Below are 15,486 nucleotides of genomic sequence, written 5' to 3' on the forward strand. Positions count from 1 at the left end.
GATCCAAAAAGAGAGATATCCTAGACCATGACTGAGTTTGAGAAAGAACCTTAGAGAACAAACTCAACCGTAAATTACACAAATGAGGAAATCAAAGTTCAGACAGACTAAATAACTCGACTAAAGTTAAAGAGGCCATAACCCTTAACTTTAGTCCCCTGGCTCCAGACTAAGTGCTCTCTATTAAAATGCCAGATAAGTTGGGTTCTTAAAATTGGAATTTAGAAAGCCAATGTGAAAAACTCAGGAAAGTTATCAGCAGGTTATGTGGGGACTAATACAGCCTTAAAATAGAAAGAACAGGGGCGTCTGGATGGCACAGTGGTTAAGCGTCTGCCTTCGGCTCAGGGCGTGATCCCGGCATTATGGGATCGAGCCCCACATCAGGCTCCTCCGCTATGAGCCTGCTTCTTCCTCTCCCACTCCCCCTGCTTGTGTTCCCTCTCTCGCTGGCTGTCTCTATCTCTGTCAAATAAATAAACTAAAAAAAAAAAAAAAAAAAAGTAAAAAGAATAACAAAAAAATACTTCTGAATGAACATAGTTACAAAGGAAATATGTGACATATTGGGAAATTCAGAACAAACCAAAAAAAAAAAAAAAGAGAGAGAGGAAAAAAAAACATCAAGCATGCATAACATGGCTAAACTTTTAGGGGCTATCCATCTAAACTGGAGATGTACCCTATGTACACATAAAATCTAATCTTGGCATTTTTTAGTCAAAATGTATACTAATCACACAGTAAGCAAGGTACAGTTCCACTGTTAAGAGAGCAAAGATTTTATGAAGCTTCCATTTCAGGACAGGAAATGCTTACACTGTTCACATTTGTGTCTAAAGTAAATAGAAAAAAAAATACTGCTTACAATCTCATCAAGCACACATATGTGCACACATACAATGTTGACTGGCTTCATCAATGGACCTGTAATTCAAAGTATGAGAAATGTTCCTCTAATTATATATTTATGTTACAGCACGCTCTTTACAACTCAGAACATTCACTTTACCAAAGGCTGTAAAGATTATAAGAAGACACAATCTTAACGGAAATAGAACTTCAATAAAACTAGAGCATGTCTAAAACGTTATCTCCTTGGCAAAAGTTTATGAGATTCCTTCAATGTCTTAAGAGTTCCAGAAGAGCCACTTTATTTCTGATATGGTTATTATGGGACATGAAAACAGTTCTTCACATACCTTAAAAGAAAGATTTTAGCAAATATACACAGTATGCTTAAATAAATCATTAATTACAAAGCTACTGTTGTTCCTTTATTGAAAATTCACTTGAATAAGCAAATAAGACAATATTTCAGCCCCCAGGCCATCTTTAATACATCAGCAGTGGGTACGGGAAAGATAGGATGAGAGGCAGAAAGAGATATTAAAGGCTGGGGTTAAAACAAACATAGCGTAATTCAAAGTTATTGGAAGCATGGCATGTTGAAACTATAGGCCAGCACATATCACCTAAAAAGTTTTGAGAAAGAATATTTCTGTAACTCAAGATGACTGCTATGCCTAAGCCTTAAATCCAGGACACTAGCATTACAAGGCAAATTATGAAACTACCCTGAACAAAAATTGGATCTGTCTGGAAGCCATTTATCTAACTCTCTAAAGAAAGCTCACATTACTTATGCCAACAGAGTTGACTCAGCTACAAGGAAGTTAAGTTACAGTGAAATGCCAACCAAGGCAGAAACTGCAGAACAACTAAAAGAGAAGGATCTACTGTGGATATTACAGGGTATCTGAGAAGAGTTTAATCTAGAAAATTACCACTCTGCAGTTCAAACTGTCTTACAAAACAGGAAGCAAATAAATAAACAAATAAAACATTAAGTCTTGGTCACACCGTAACTACTTATTGCAAACTCATTTCTTTAAAATACAAGATTTTATATGATGCTGCATTTTTTAAATTCAAAGTATGGCTATATATTAAATGTTCAGACTGGTATTTAAAAATAAAACAAACAAACAAAAAAAAAAACAAAGCAGCATCCAAAATCAACAGTTCAGATCAGTTTGAAAAAGTCTCCATGTATCCAACCTATGTATATCTTTTGCCCTCAGTGAACCCAACACTACTCAGGAATAAAGAGGACAACGGAAGGTCATAAACTGAATTTTTTACCCATTATAAAAGTGCAGTAACATGCATTTCCTTCCTCATCCACGCAGATATTATAACAACAGATAACTTGAGCTCTTAAGAATAATAGGAACATCTGCCCCTTCTCTTGCCCCCAAGGCACTTTATAGGAGCTTCCCCTAGGGTTCCTACTACTTTGTGTGTCTTTTATGTCTGTCTCCTTACCAGACTGAATTCCTATTGGGTAGAGATCTTATTCTTTATTTAAACATCCCAGTATCTAGCAGAGTGTCTCACATAGCAGTCAATCAATAAGTCTTTCTGAAACATATATACCCTTTTTTGTTCCATTCGTTCTGTGAGCATTTTTTGTATATGCTCTATGGGCCAAGCAGAATAGACCCCGACTATATGACAATGAAAAAAACAGAATCTCTGAACTCAAATGACTTCTTGTGTTTCTGTAAGTTTGCTTTTGCAATAAATTAATCAGTAAACTCATTGAGGGCAATCATCTTGTCAGTTAACAGGTTATTGTAAACGGCAAGGCCAGTTGATGTCACAAGAGCTAGGGCACTGCCAGTAGTAAGAAGCAATCAGATGCAGAGTAAGTTTTAAGGATAGAACCAGTAAGATCTGCTAATGAATTAAGTATGGATCCATGTGTGAGTGAATGACATGGTTCTTTATATGTATTTAATAAGCAAAAGAACACTGTAATTCCTACTAGAAGATTTCCTAAAATAAAAGGGCTAGTATTTTGTGGGTTAGATACTCTTTTTTCTCCTCTGTAAGTAGATGCTTTACACTATTTCCTTCAAAGAAGAGGAAGAAGTTACAATTAATAGTATGCTAAGAATAAGAAGTAAGAGCATCAGTAAAACAGTAGAGCTAATAGAAAAAAAGTAAGGCATAATTAGAACACTGGATATATGATTTGATACACATTAAAATTGGGGTATGAAAGATTTTCCAATCCATAACCTAGTTTTAGGCAGGCGCAGGAAAGTTATCCATAAAACAAAAACCAAAAAAATGCAAATTCAGATTTAAACTTCTAACCCCACTTAAGGAAATTATTCTTGCCTCAGGCATTTTACTATCTTTTTCTAGGAGAATATTGAGCAATACAAAGATCATTGGCAGCATAATCAGAAAGGTGTCAGGATATGTATTGGATACATTCCTAGAAATTAATATTCAAAGTTGGAAACAAAAATACCGCTAAAGGGTATTTTATGCATTCATTAAGTTTTAGGACCATTTTGCAATTATTATGTATTTCTCTTAAGTCGAATGCTAGGAAACAGAAATAACGTTGTTATTTAAAATCAGCCACTTTTGATGCATTTCTATTTCTGAAACAAAATATGGACAAGGAAACAAACAACTAGAGTTTTAAATTATGCATTTGGAACGAACATTGTTTAATTTTCAAAAGAAAAAAATGTATCATTCATCACCAGAGAAATGTTTATAAGCTTACAGTGTCTTTAAAAACCATCAGCATTTCTTCTCTTTTTTTTTTCTTAAAAGATACTTAAGCATGTGTTTGTTCTTATGAAAGAATATGGGAAAACATGTTTAAGAACAAATTTCCAAATAATATAACTTATGTAAACAATGAGTACCTTCTGGTTATTTTCCTAAAATTTACAGAATATTGCTCATTTGACATTAAATGACAAAATGGAGAGAGTCACTTTAAATTGTGATTTAAAAAAAGAAGAAGAAGAACAAAACCTCACTTAAAACAGACCTGGACATTCATTTTATGCTCCCTTTTAGGGTCTACCAAAGCAAGCAAGCTAGGACTACCTAACTCCTGACAAAGCACTGAAACAGATATAATATAGAACACTTCATGCAACCTATTTCCCTTGGCTTTCCACACCACAACCAACTGCGTGTACCATTATTCAGCCTAACACCTACACTATGGGTATCACTCACAATCTCAAAATTAAATGAAATCAAACTAACAGTACAGGATTTTAAAGGAAAGTATTCAAGAAAACTACTTTCCTTTCAAGCCCTTGTAGTTTTCAACCACTTGATGAATTAAGGATTAAATGCCATGCTTCTCAAATCAAGTCCAAATCAGAGATGGAAAAGATGTAAACTTTGACCTCATTCATTATATTCATTTAAAATCAACTTCTTTGATTCTAAATAGTTGGTAGAAAAGTCACTGCCAAGGAACAGAGTTTGAAAATGGCTTCTCCACACTTATGTTCCATTTTGGAAAGTAAAGACCACATGTACTTCTATACAGCCTTTATTTCTAGCCCCGTCCTCTGCCACAGCTCTACGTATAACTGTCTCCCACCCCCCATCAATGCATAGTCACTTCACCATTGCATTCTAAACCTGTTTCTTAAAATCTGGCATAGTGTTTCATACATGGTAAGTACTCTGATGTTTCAGCCAACTCTCTGTAAGAGTCAAGGACTACTCTGGACTTAATGACTATAAGTGATTCAATTAAAAGCACTTTATAATAACAAATACAAAATTTATAATTTTACCTTTAATTTGACCATCTTATAATCTTCATTGCTTTTTTTTTTTTAAGATAACCACAATCTCACAGGAAATTACTCATAACATCTTAGTCAGTGTTTATATAGAGTATCTGGTTTAAATTTGCCTCCAAATTAACACATGGTAGCTACAGCTTTATTCTCTTTATTCTACTCACAATATTTAAAATAGATGAAGCACCAAAGAAAGAATAAGTCCTGCCTAAAAATGGCCTAAAGTATAAACACTAAACACTAAAGTAAATGAAATAAATCAACAGCTCACTTGCTTCTATTTCTTTCTTGCGGTTCTGGAAAAAAAAATTAAAATCAGAGAATTCTGTCTGCTACAAGGAGTTCTTAGTAAAAAAAATACGGAACTGTGATTTTGCAAAGTAGTGAATAGACAGCTGACAATCATATATATTTTTCCACATGATGATAAGTACCAATCCTAAACAGATGGTCAGATTAGAACCAAAACACAAAATTAAACAACACTGATTCATTTTTTCCTGCCACTGATATATTTTATGTGGCAATATCAGGTTTTAATTAGATTTTTCTAACAAAATCACTGATCTGATGACTTCTTTTCCAAAATTGGTGTCAAGCTAAAAAATAAAAGAGTATATGGTAATCTGTTGAATATAATAACCCTAAATTTAAATTCAACACTATGATTTCAATGAAAAGATATAAATGTGAGTCATTTTACTGGCAGTCAATAAAGGGAAAAAAATAAAAGGAATTTGTGCTCATATCCTGTTTCCACCACAAGCTATGCAATGTTGGGCAAGTCACTGTATTATACTCTCAACCTCAGTTTCCACCATCTGTAAAAATGGGCATCATAATTACATTTGCAAATGAGAATTACGATTTTTCAAAGATCCATATTTTGTGTAAGGAAAATATCTCCCCTAAGTGTTTTTATCCAATACAATCGTAGCTTTAAAATATGTTGCTAGGTATCACTTCACAAATAATTGGAATAAAGCATTTCATGGGAAGGAACAAAAATACATGTGTATGAATCCTGATCTACTCAACACTTAGGTTCCTATAAACCGCTATAGCCTTGGATGTTTCAAAATCTGAGGCCTTAAGGTGTCTCCTAATTGTGTCATCACAGTTTCTCATCTCCTGAAAGAATAACAGAAAAAAAGTCCTGAGAGAATTCAGTATACTACATAAATTAGCAATAATTAATTATATGAGCTAGTTAATTAAGAATCCTAGATACCTATATAATCTATATACTGGTTCTTATAGATTCTGGTACAACAGAAAAAAAAAATAGAATTGGTAAACCTGATTCCTCTATCCATTCTACCAAATGGACAGCTGGGAGCACTTGGGCAAGTCTATTAACTCTTTGGGCCAGACCTGCCTCATCTATAAAAGAAGGTGGTGGAGGGTTAATATTGTTTAAGGTTCTTTTATATCTCAGAATTACACTGATGCCAAATGTTTTGGGAAACACCACCTTTGCACAATATTCCAGTGCAATCTTGTAAACACTGAGACACTGCTTATTAAAAATAAAAACCAGCACATAGATTTTTTTGTGGGGCAGAAAAACAAACTACTGAAGAATCATCCAACACTGCCATGACTAGCTATAACCACAAGGTATGTGTACCCTGTGACAGCATCTCTCATAACGGGGGAAGTTCTACATATGGTTGTGATTACGGGTGGATTAAAGGCGAAAAGCAAAATGAGGAGCATGGATACCTCTGGTTTCCTCCAGGTCTGGATATCTAGTAGCAAGAAGCCTGTCTGCAAAATTCTGCTTAGAATTAAATCAGTAACAAATACAAATGAAAGCTCCAAATATGGAAAGTACTGGATCATATAGGACAGAAATTACTTGATCTATAATTTTAAAATAGAAAAGACACAGTAATGTACTCATAAAGAGAATGCCATATTCACCAGATAAAATATTGGGTGTCAAATAAATTTGATTTTGAAAAACGTTCACGGACACAGGTAAATTCAGAACACAAAGCTGTGCATGGTGAATGATCCCAAATGGGATCTGTGTATCTGTGTGTGTAGAAAAGAACCCCGAAAAGAATTCCACCAGAACTCGAATGCAAGAGAGTTAGGTGGTGAGATCACAGGTGAGTTTTTAAACCTTCTATATAAAGTACCCTGCATTATCCAAATGAAAATCGGTTTTATAATTTTAATGTTCCCTTTTAAAGAAGAAAATATTTTTCTAAACATAATTTCAGAATTTATAAAAATGAATATAATCAATAAAATTACTTTCTCTAATATCTGAAAATTAATGTCTTTATTATGTCTACATTGGACATAGGAAAACAATCTCAGAACATTACTATCATTTTTTATGCCATTTTCTCACTGCTTATAAAAATACCTGCCCAAAATATTGTATACATTTTTTCATAAAACAGCCATACTTCCAAAACCTAAGGTTCAGGAGAATAGACATAATATAAACAGAATAATCTACAAACTAATATTCTCTTAATTTTAGACACCATATTTATGTCTAAAATATCATGTAAACATGCTCAAAATTAAAAACCATGTTTAATACTTACACTACAAAATTACTTGGAAAGCTCCACAAAGATGGCCAGTATCATTAGTAAACTCACACCTACTTTAATAAAATTTTTTAAAGTTGGATCAGATATAGGTCTGTATAGATAAGACATTTAAAATCTTCACTATGTAAACTTTGATGCTGACTTGCTGAGCAAAAATGGCTTAATTATATGCTAACTCTTTTGATGATTCAGATTCCAGTGAAACCAATAAAAATATATTTCTGATAAAACAAACAGCATTATGAGTTTCCAGGTAAATGCCAGAAGAATTAAAAAATTAATATTAATAAGATCCTTTTAGAACAAAAGAAGAAATCAAATATTTTCCTTTAAAATTTTAAGCAAAAGGAATAATAAATTTCAATGACACTACAAAGTTCTATCTAACATTGCATGAGAGGTTTTTCCCAGTAAAAAGTTAATAAAGTTTTAAATGCATATGTAAAAATTCTGTGGGTTGCACAATACTTGTGCTCTTTGTCATGTAAAATTGAAAAATAACATTTGATGTTAAAGGAAAATCAGATGTTGGAAAAAATGCATTTTATTACTGCATATCACCACTGAATACATGAGGAAAATATGCTGAAGTTAGTTATTCTGTACATATATACTAACAGCAATCTTCTACTGCTGATTCAGGCTGCTGATGCTCATGGCTTTATATGAATTTTAATGCAATTTTAACATTTCTTAGCTTACCAAGTAATAACACGACAAGAAACAAAGACCTAAAGTAAGCTGTCAAAAAAGTAGCAAGACATTTAAAAAAGAGGGGAAGTGCCACTTATGCCACTAAGATGGGCATGCGAGAATAATGCTGTATTAGGTAAACAAGAAAGGCTTCCCTTTTGATTACAGCAGAATCACATTTGAAACCCCTTCAATCCATAAGACCCCATTTATCAAGTCCATTGTATTGCTTACATAGTAATCTTTGGGCTACAAGTCATGGGGGCTTTTTTTTTTTCACTGAAAATACATTTTCGTCTTGTTTTCTTGTTTTTATTTTCCGCAGTCTGCCCTCCCACATACACACACACACACACACACACACACACACACACTGAATGTACATATACCCATAGGTTATCCATATTTTTTATCTACATATTACACATATGTGCGAGCATGTATGTATGTATACACACACACACACCTCTTTCTCCAGAATTTACTTACAAATTACCTACTGTGTATCTGGCTCTGTGCCTGACCTTGGAGATGCAAAAACAATCAAGATTTGGCTCCTGTCCTCAAATAGAAAACATAATTATAAAACTGCCCACATGTTTGGTTTGCTTAACACACATGCTTTCAATATCACTTGCTAATAGAACTGCCAGCTCTTTTCACAAGGGATCCTCCTTTGTGGGCCATCTGTCTCATGTGATTCAACACAGTCTGGTTCTAAACTTCCAATTTGCATAGTTCTGCAATAATTCTTACTTCCAGTTCCCTGGCCCTTCACTACCTAACATTATTAGACGGACCAGAGGCAGTCAATCAATACTTGCTGATTGGTTGATTGCTTGGCTGAACCACTAATCAGCATTTATTTGGAAACACAACAATAACAAAATAATGGCATTTACTAATTGATAGCTTATTAGATATCGGTTACTCCGCCAGGCACTTTATGTATTTTTTCACATTTAATTCTATAATAGAGGTATCATCATACCTTTTTTAAGATGATAAAACTGAGGCTTTGAGTTTTAAGCAATTGGCTTAAAACCATAATACAGCCAGAAAATGATTTACACTCAACGTTCTGCCCATAGCCACTAATGTTATGCCACCTCTCAGAGAGAAGAGCCCTATCTAGAGACGGTGGGACCCAACAAAATTTTGATTCATAGGTAACCATATACTAAGGCACAGATCAACATGAACAGCTAAGTGAATCCAAAGTACATAATAATCACGTACACAAAAAATAGATCTTAGAGAAAAGCAAGCATATAAGCTACATATACTTATGTTTGTGCGTTTAAGATTATTCTATCTTTAAGATTATTTATCAGTTTAGATTCCAGAGACATCTTTTCTCTGCATTAGCACACATTGTCAAGACTATATACAGTTTTAACAGCTGAAAGCGATTTTGTTTTTCATGATCTGGCTAGGAACGTTCAGTTGCAGACCCGTGTCTTATCTATACCCAATCCTCCGCACCCAGCACAAGGCCTGACACATACTGGATGCTCAATACATAGCCATGGAATACAATCATTAACTCCTGAAGCTCTGTCATAAGGTGAACGCTCCACTTATACGAACGTGTGATAGCACGTATATATCTAGAACATCACAAATAGAATCAGTGAAGAAACATTTATTTTAAGCAGAACAAGGTAAACTGACATCCCAACATAAGAAATTTTCACCACTATTTTTTAAATGCAAATACGTAAGTATAAAACACGTTAATACACTCTTCTGGCTAGAATTTTAATCATGGAAAAGCTGGAAAATTTAGCATTATCTCCACAGCAACTACACCCTGGCAACAGATACAGTAAATATGTGTGAATACGGGACACACTCAAAACAAAGCATGACATGAGAACTAAATTGCAGCAGTTGTCAAGATTGTAGGCCTAAATTTAGCAATGTAATTTAGCACGTTTAATCAAAAACACCAAACTTATATCTTATTTCCTTGATTTTGACAATTACTAGAAAGGTAAAAAAATATACCTATAAAATATAGTGAATTTTTCAGAAAACATAAAGAGGAAAAGATCAGTAAAGCGGTTAAGGAAGTTTTATCCTACAGGTGTGTGAAGCATTTTATGATACCCCACCCAGTGGTGGCACCTTCCTCATACATGTAACCTTGTCAAATACAGGACTCATTTGACCCTGTCTATCTTGTCTTATCCTACTAACATTAAGTACTTCAATGATCATCTTTACATTTGACTTTTATCATACTAAACTATAAATCCTTTTTATAGTCTTCCTTTTATAATCTTCCAAAAAGGAAGTTAGCGGAAGAAAAATATTCTGTCTTCTATTCCTAGTTGACTTTTGCCACAAAAGTAGTGACTCTCTCAAAGTCCCTGGTATTCTACCCAATGCCTGATATATAGCGGATACTCCAAATAAATTCACACATCTACTGAAAGGAAAGCAGTAAGCCTGCTAGGAATGTTCCAAGTTTACCAACCTTCTTAAGCTTCAGTCTCTGCAACTGCAAAAATGAGCATAATAGTATCGATTTCATAAAATTACTATAAGCATTAAAAGTGCCTTGCACATAGAGAGCACTTAACTATTACAGTATTTGTTGTGAGCCTCAGTTTCCTCATAGGTTAAAAGGGATCAATAAACCTAACCCAAAGAATTGTGAGAACTGAATGAGCACACATATATAAATCAGCTGGCATAAATACCTCACATACGGCAGGTCCTCAATTAACCAGAATTCCTTTCTTTGCTACCTTGCCTCTGAATTCCTATTTTAAGATCCAGAAGAAATTTAAAAATCATATGTAGTAGAAGGTTAATAGTTGGTTGAAAGAACAAAAATCCAGCGTTCTAATAAACTATCATTTTTTGTGTGGCACCAATATAACTTTCCTATGAAAGACTACAATTAGTATTTATTAATACACAAAATAGGGGCACCTGGGTGGCTCAGTTGATCAAGCAACTAATTCTTGATTTCGGCTCAGGTCATGGTCTCAGAGTCCCGAGATCAAGCCCCACATCGGGCTCCATGATCATGAGCATGGAGGCTGCTTCAGATTCTCTTTCTCTCTCTTCCTCTTCCTCTGCCCCTCCCCACCCCCATTTGTGGGTGTGCACTCTCTCTCTAAAAAACATTGCATAAAATATATTCTAGAAGAAATACTGGAAGAAATCTGAATAAGTCTTTAAAATTTGAATTCATTCATATTTTTACCTTTTCTTCTAGCTGGTCCTTCAAAGCCTGATATTTGAGCTTCAGTTTTCTGTTCTCATTTTCATTCTGGGTTAATTCCTCTGTCAGCCTGTCACACTGTGATTTCACCTTCTCTAGCTGACAACGATGGACTTTAGCTGTATTCTTATCTTCTATGCTTTCTGCCTGAGAAAAAGAGGAGAAAAGAAAAAGTCCACTGGCCACAGCCAAATTGTACACCAAACAAGCTACATATTTTATCAGTGGGCAAAAACTTCAAGATTTTGCTCTAAGCATCTGTACATAACATACACACAAAGGAAAGGAAATCCTCCTTGCATTTATTCAATCACTCCTTAGTGCTCACTGAGCACTTACTCAGTGAAAGGATGTACTAGGTGCTGAGATAGCAAATATGAACAGTAAATTGCTAGATGCAGCTACTGATTCTACAACAACGAATGAGAAGTGCTTAACGAAGACAGAAGCAAATACTGTGCCAACCCAAAGTGGGCACCCCAACTCTGCTGAGAAGGAAAGGGGTTGTGAGAGATGTGTCCCAAAAGGGAAATACTATGACCCAGTACTGACTGATCAGTTTCCTCCTCTATAAAAGGAGCTTTACGACATTCCTGTTCAACCTCTCTCCTGGGTTTTATGAAACTGTGTACTTTCAGTACAACAAAATCACTGATCCCACCCAGTAAGGCTGAAAGGATTATGAATTGTAGCATCCAAGAAACTACAAGTAACTGAACTCAAAAAGGAGTTTACCAGTGATTATTATTTCTGTACCAACAGTGTAATAAAGTACCTGGTTTTTTTTTCTTTTTTTAAAAAATATAACCTGAATCAACTTTAAGAAAAAATTAGGAATAATCTATTCTGTGTACAGGATTCAGTAAAGATTTGCCAGGTATGTGAATTTTAAAATTTTTAAAATAACAACGGTGCAAACACTTACTATATGTCAGGCACTGCTCTCAGACCTCTTTGTATAGTTCTTCCTCATTGTGTCCTCACAACAACCCAACCAGAGAGGTACTACTACTACTTCCTTCTTTTTTGAGGCTGAATCCCAGAGACACTAAAACTTGCCCCAGGATATGTAATGAGTAACTTCAGAGCTAGGATTTGAACCCAGGAATTCTAACGTCCAGGCTTTCAACTACTCCGCCACACTGCCTTTAGGAAGGTACGTTAATCATTTGTAAAAAGCCGCTGGGTACAACTTGGCAGTGTTAACTGGTCACACCTACCAGTTACTAACAGCTTGTAAGCAACTACCTATGATCTGTTTAAAAGGCATGTTTTAATTTCTAAAATATATGTTTCTTTTCTTTTTACAAGTGCATTATATGTGTGTAATCAGGTATGTAGGAATTCAATCACTGGAATCAATTTCCTGAGAGGAAGTTTTGTCAGCTTTAGACAAAAATCTGTATTATATTCACCTCACAAAATTCACCTAAGACTGGATGCCATTTTAAATTAACAAAGGAATTGATTTTTAATGAGGAATCCTGTTTTCACAACCCAAAAACAAAATTACAAAATAAAGTCTCTCCTCAGGAAAATTGCTCAATTATGATTTTAAGTTTCAATAGAATGCTTTGCCTTTTCTTTATGGCTAATGAAACTCTTGGGTACAGAAGGTTCATTGCCCCTAAGGCCAGGGGCGAACTGGAGTTGGCTCAGGGAGCCTTAAGAACCAGCTGTGCTCCTCTCTTCCCAACACTGTCCCTCTCTGATGCTGTCTTCTTTGATAGCCTGAAATCAAATGGGATCTAGATACAATACTGAACTGGGCAAATGCTACGAATCAGGGTTTCCCCCTTTACCCTTCCTGAGAGCCTATTTTAAAACATTTACCTGCAGGCCAATGCCTAAATTTGACCAAGAACTTACTTCTTGTGGTTTTCTTAGTACATTTACATTTCACTCTAACTTTACAAAGTGATGCTGTACTAGCAAAAACCCTGTGATAAAGACATTACTAGTCCCATTTTATCGATGAGGTGAAAAAAGGTTAAGTAACTTGACAAAGATCATATAGCCAGCAAGTAGCAAAAGTACAGAACTCAAATCCTTGGTCTTTTGATTAAAAAAAAAGAAAAAAAAGAAAAAAACCTCTTCCCAATGATTTCTGTTGAAATCATAATGAGGTGATAACCCAATATCTTTCAAATATTAATAGTACGTAGAATATTTAATTAAAATATTTTATATTTAAATTTAGATATAGGCATAAGAAGAGTAGTTCTAGATGGGGAGCACATATAATTCGTATAGAGAAAAAATATGGGTAACATATCAGCATTTATTAGACCCAGAAAAAGTAATAAAGGTGAAGCCAAAAGACAAAGAAATAGAACATTTATAGAGCTACTTGTCCAAAGTCCTCTTGTACAAAATTCAGTATACTAAGTCATCTGTGATGACCATTATTATCAACTCCTTTTAATTAACATAAATAAGTAAAAAGTATAGGATTATGTTAGTGAAATAGCATGAGGTAGGGATTGTTCCTTATGGGCAACTCATTCAGTTTACAGTGAAAGTACTCACAATCTCTGGTTCTCCTTTTAAGTCCTTACGATGCTTTTGTACCACATTAAAGAGTGGTTGAAACACCCCTCCCCTATTTCTGTCTTCCAAATTAAAAAAAAAAAAAAAAGCCTAAAAATTTCAAAATATCTAGTACTTTTAAGTTATATATTCTTTACATACAGGTAATTTCTCAAAGCTTTTCTGTCATTTCACTACACATGAATACAAAGCACTTCCTAAAAAAGGATGGGGGAAACCGCCCCGTCTCCTGTTGAATATTATCCACTCTGTTCTGATCCAACCCCTCACATTTCCTCACGGACCTTCCCTAGCCATCTCTGACAAATGGAATGAACACGATTTTAGTTCTTCTTTTAACCTGTCTGCCACATTTGACACTCTTGACTTGCCTAGGTTTCCAAGACACCATTCTTTTCCTGTTCCCTTCTGTCTCTCATGGGTCCTTTATTCTTATCTGCTAGAACCTCTTTCTCAGTACTTCCCTTAAACATCGCTGTTCTAGAGTTTCAGCCTCTTCTTTCTCCCTACATGATCTCATTAAAATCCCATGACTTCAACTACCACCAATGGGTCACTGGATCCCAAATATTCAAATTTAATCTTACTTTCCTCCTCAATGTCTAACCCATTATGTACTAAAAATTGCTCCGCCTAGACTTTCATGCTTAAGCTTCTGTTCCTTTCCACCTAATTCGACACGCTAAAAACAAACAAAAAACCCCAAAAACAACCAAAAAAAACCCAAAAACTGGAATTACCACTCTTCTCTCCAAATCCGTTCTTCTGTCTGCATTATCTCCCTTGACAAACGCCCTCATTAGTCACCTAGTCACCCATGTCTGTGCCTAGTCATCCTTGATTCTAAACCTTTTCAACTACAGAAGTGCAGTTAAAAACACAGCAGGCACTTGACTACCTAGGTTCAAACCCTGTCTCCACTACTTTCCAGCTCTAAGACCTTGGACAGTTAACTTTCCACGCCTCAATTTCCTCATTAGAGAAAAAATACCATACAATCTGCAGGGATCATGTGAGGATTAAATGGTTAACACATGTAAAGTTCTGATAGTAAGACTGGCATGAACTAGTGCTGGAAAAAAATGTCTGCTAGTATTACTGTTATTGTCACAATCAATCAACATATGACATATATTTTACTTTCAAGATTAGCTCTTCTCCATATCTCTGGTTCTACTTTTGTTTATGTCCTCATCAACTCTGACAGACTATTATGCCATATTTCATCAATATGAAGACAAATTTTCCCACATTTTACCATCTCTGTCTTGGGATGTTGTCTTGAAGTTGACAGTATGTTATGTTTTCAGAAGGAAGTATTTTTTTTTCTTAGTAGCACATAATGATGAGCCTTATAACTGATGGTGTCTTAGGTTGAATGAAATATAGTAAGGGCCTCCTACCCACTCCCCCAATCTCCATTCTGCTCTGCCCACCCCCAATTAGTAACCCCAAAGCCACTATTGCCAGTAGGCTATATGGAACTGGGGAGAATTCAAAAAATAGCTGAAAGCATTCTACCAATGTCAGCTATTTCATTATAATTTCATCTTTCATCATAAGCATTTTTATGGTAGTTGTATTTCAAGGAATTTTGAAAAAAAATTATAATTAAACTTTGAAGACTTATCTATTTATTCACCTATTCAACGGATATCTACAGTGTTCCAGGAACTGTTCTAGGCACTGGAGATACAGCTATAAACACAACAGATTCAAATCCCAGTCCTCATGGAGTTTTCATTCTAATAAAGGGAGACTAAAAAACAAGTAATATGGAATCTATATC

General features: G+C 34.9%; 1 protein-coding gene across 4 annotated transcripts in view; it reads right to left on the reverse strand.

Annotated features, from left to right (window-relative positions):
* CEP128 (centrosomal protein 128) overlaps positions 1–15,486 on the reverse strand; it is a 375,253-nt gene that overhangs the window by 231,359 nt on the left and 128,408 nt on the right. For all 4 annotated transcript variants that reach the window (XM_045807714.2, XM_045807712.2, XM_087856159.1 and 1 more), the window contains one exon: positions 11,130–11,294. In XM_045807714.2, coding sequence (XP_045663670.2) covers positions 11,130–11,294 — 165 coding nt within the window. The remainder of the gene's footprint in view (positions 1–11,129; positions 11,295–15,486) is intronic.

The sequence above is a fragment of the Ursus americanus genome, chromosome 26 (assembly GCF_024610735.1).
Source record: "Ursus americanus isolate L20-20 chromosome 26, mUrsAme1.1.p, whole genome shotgun sequence".
Taxonomy (NCBI): Eukaryota; Metazoa; Chordata; class Mammalia; order Carnivora; family Ursidae; genus Ursus; species Ursus americanus.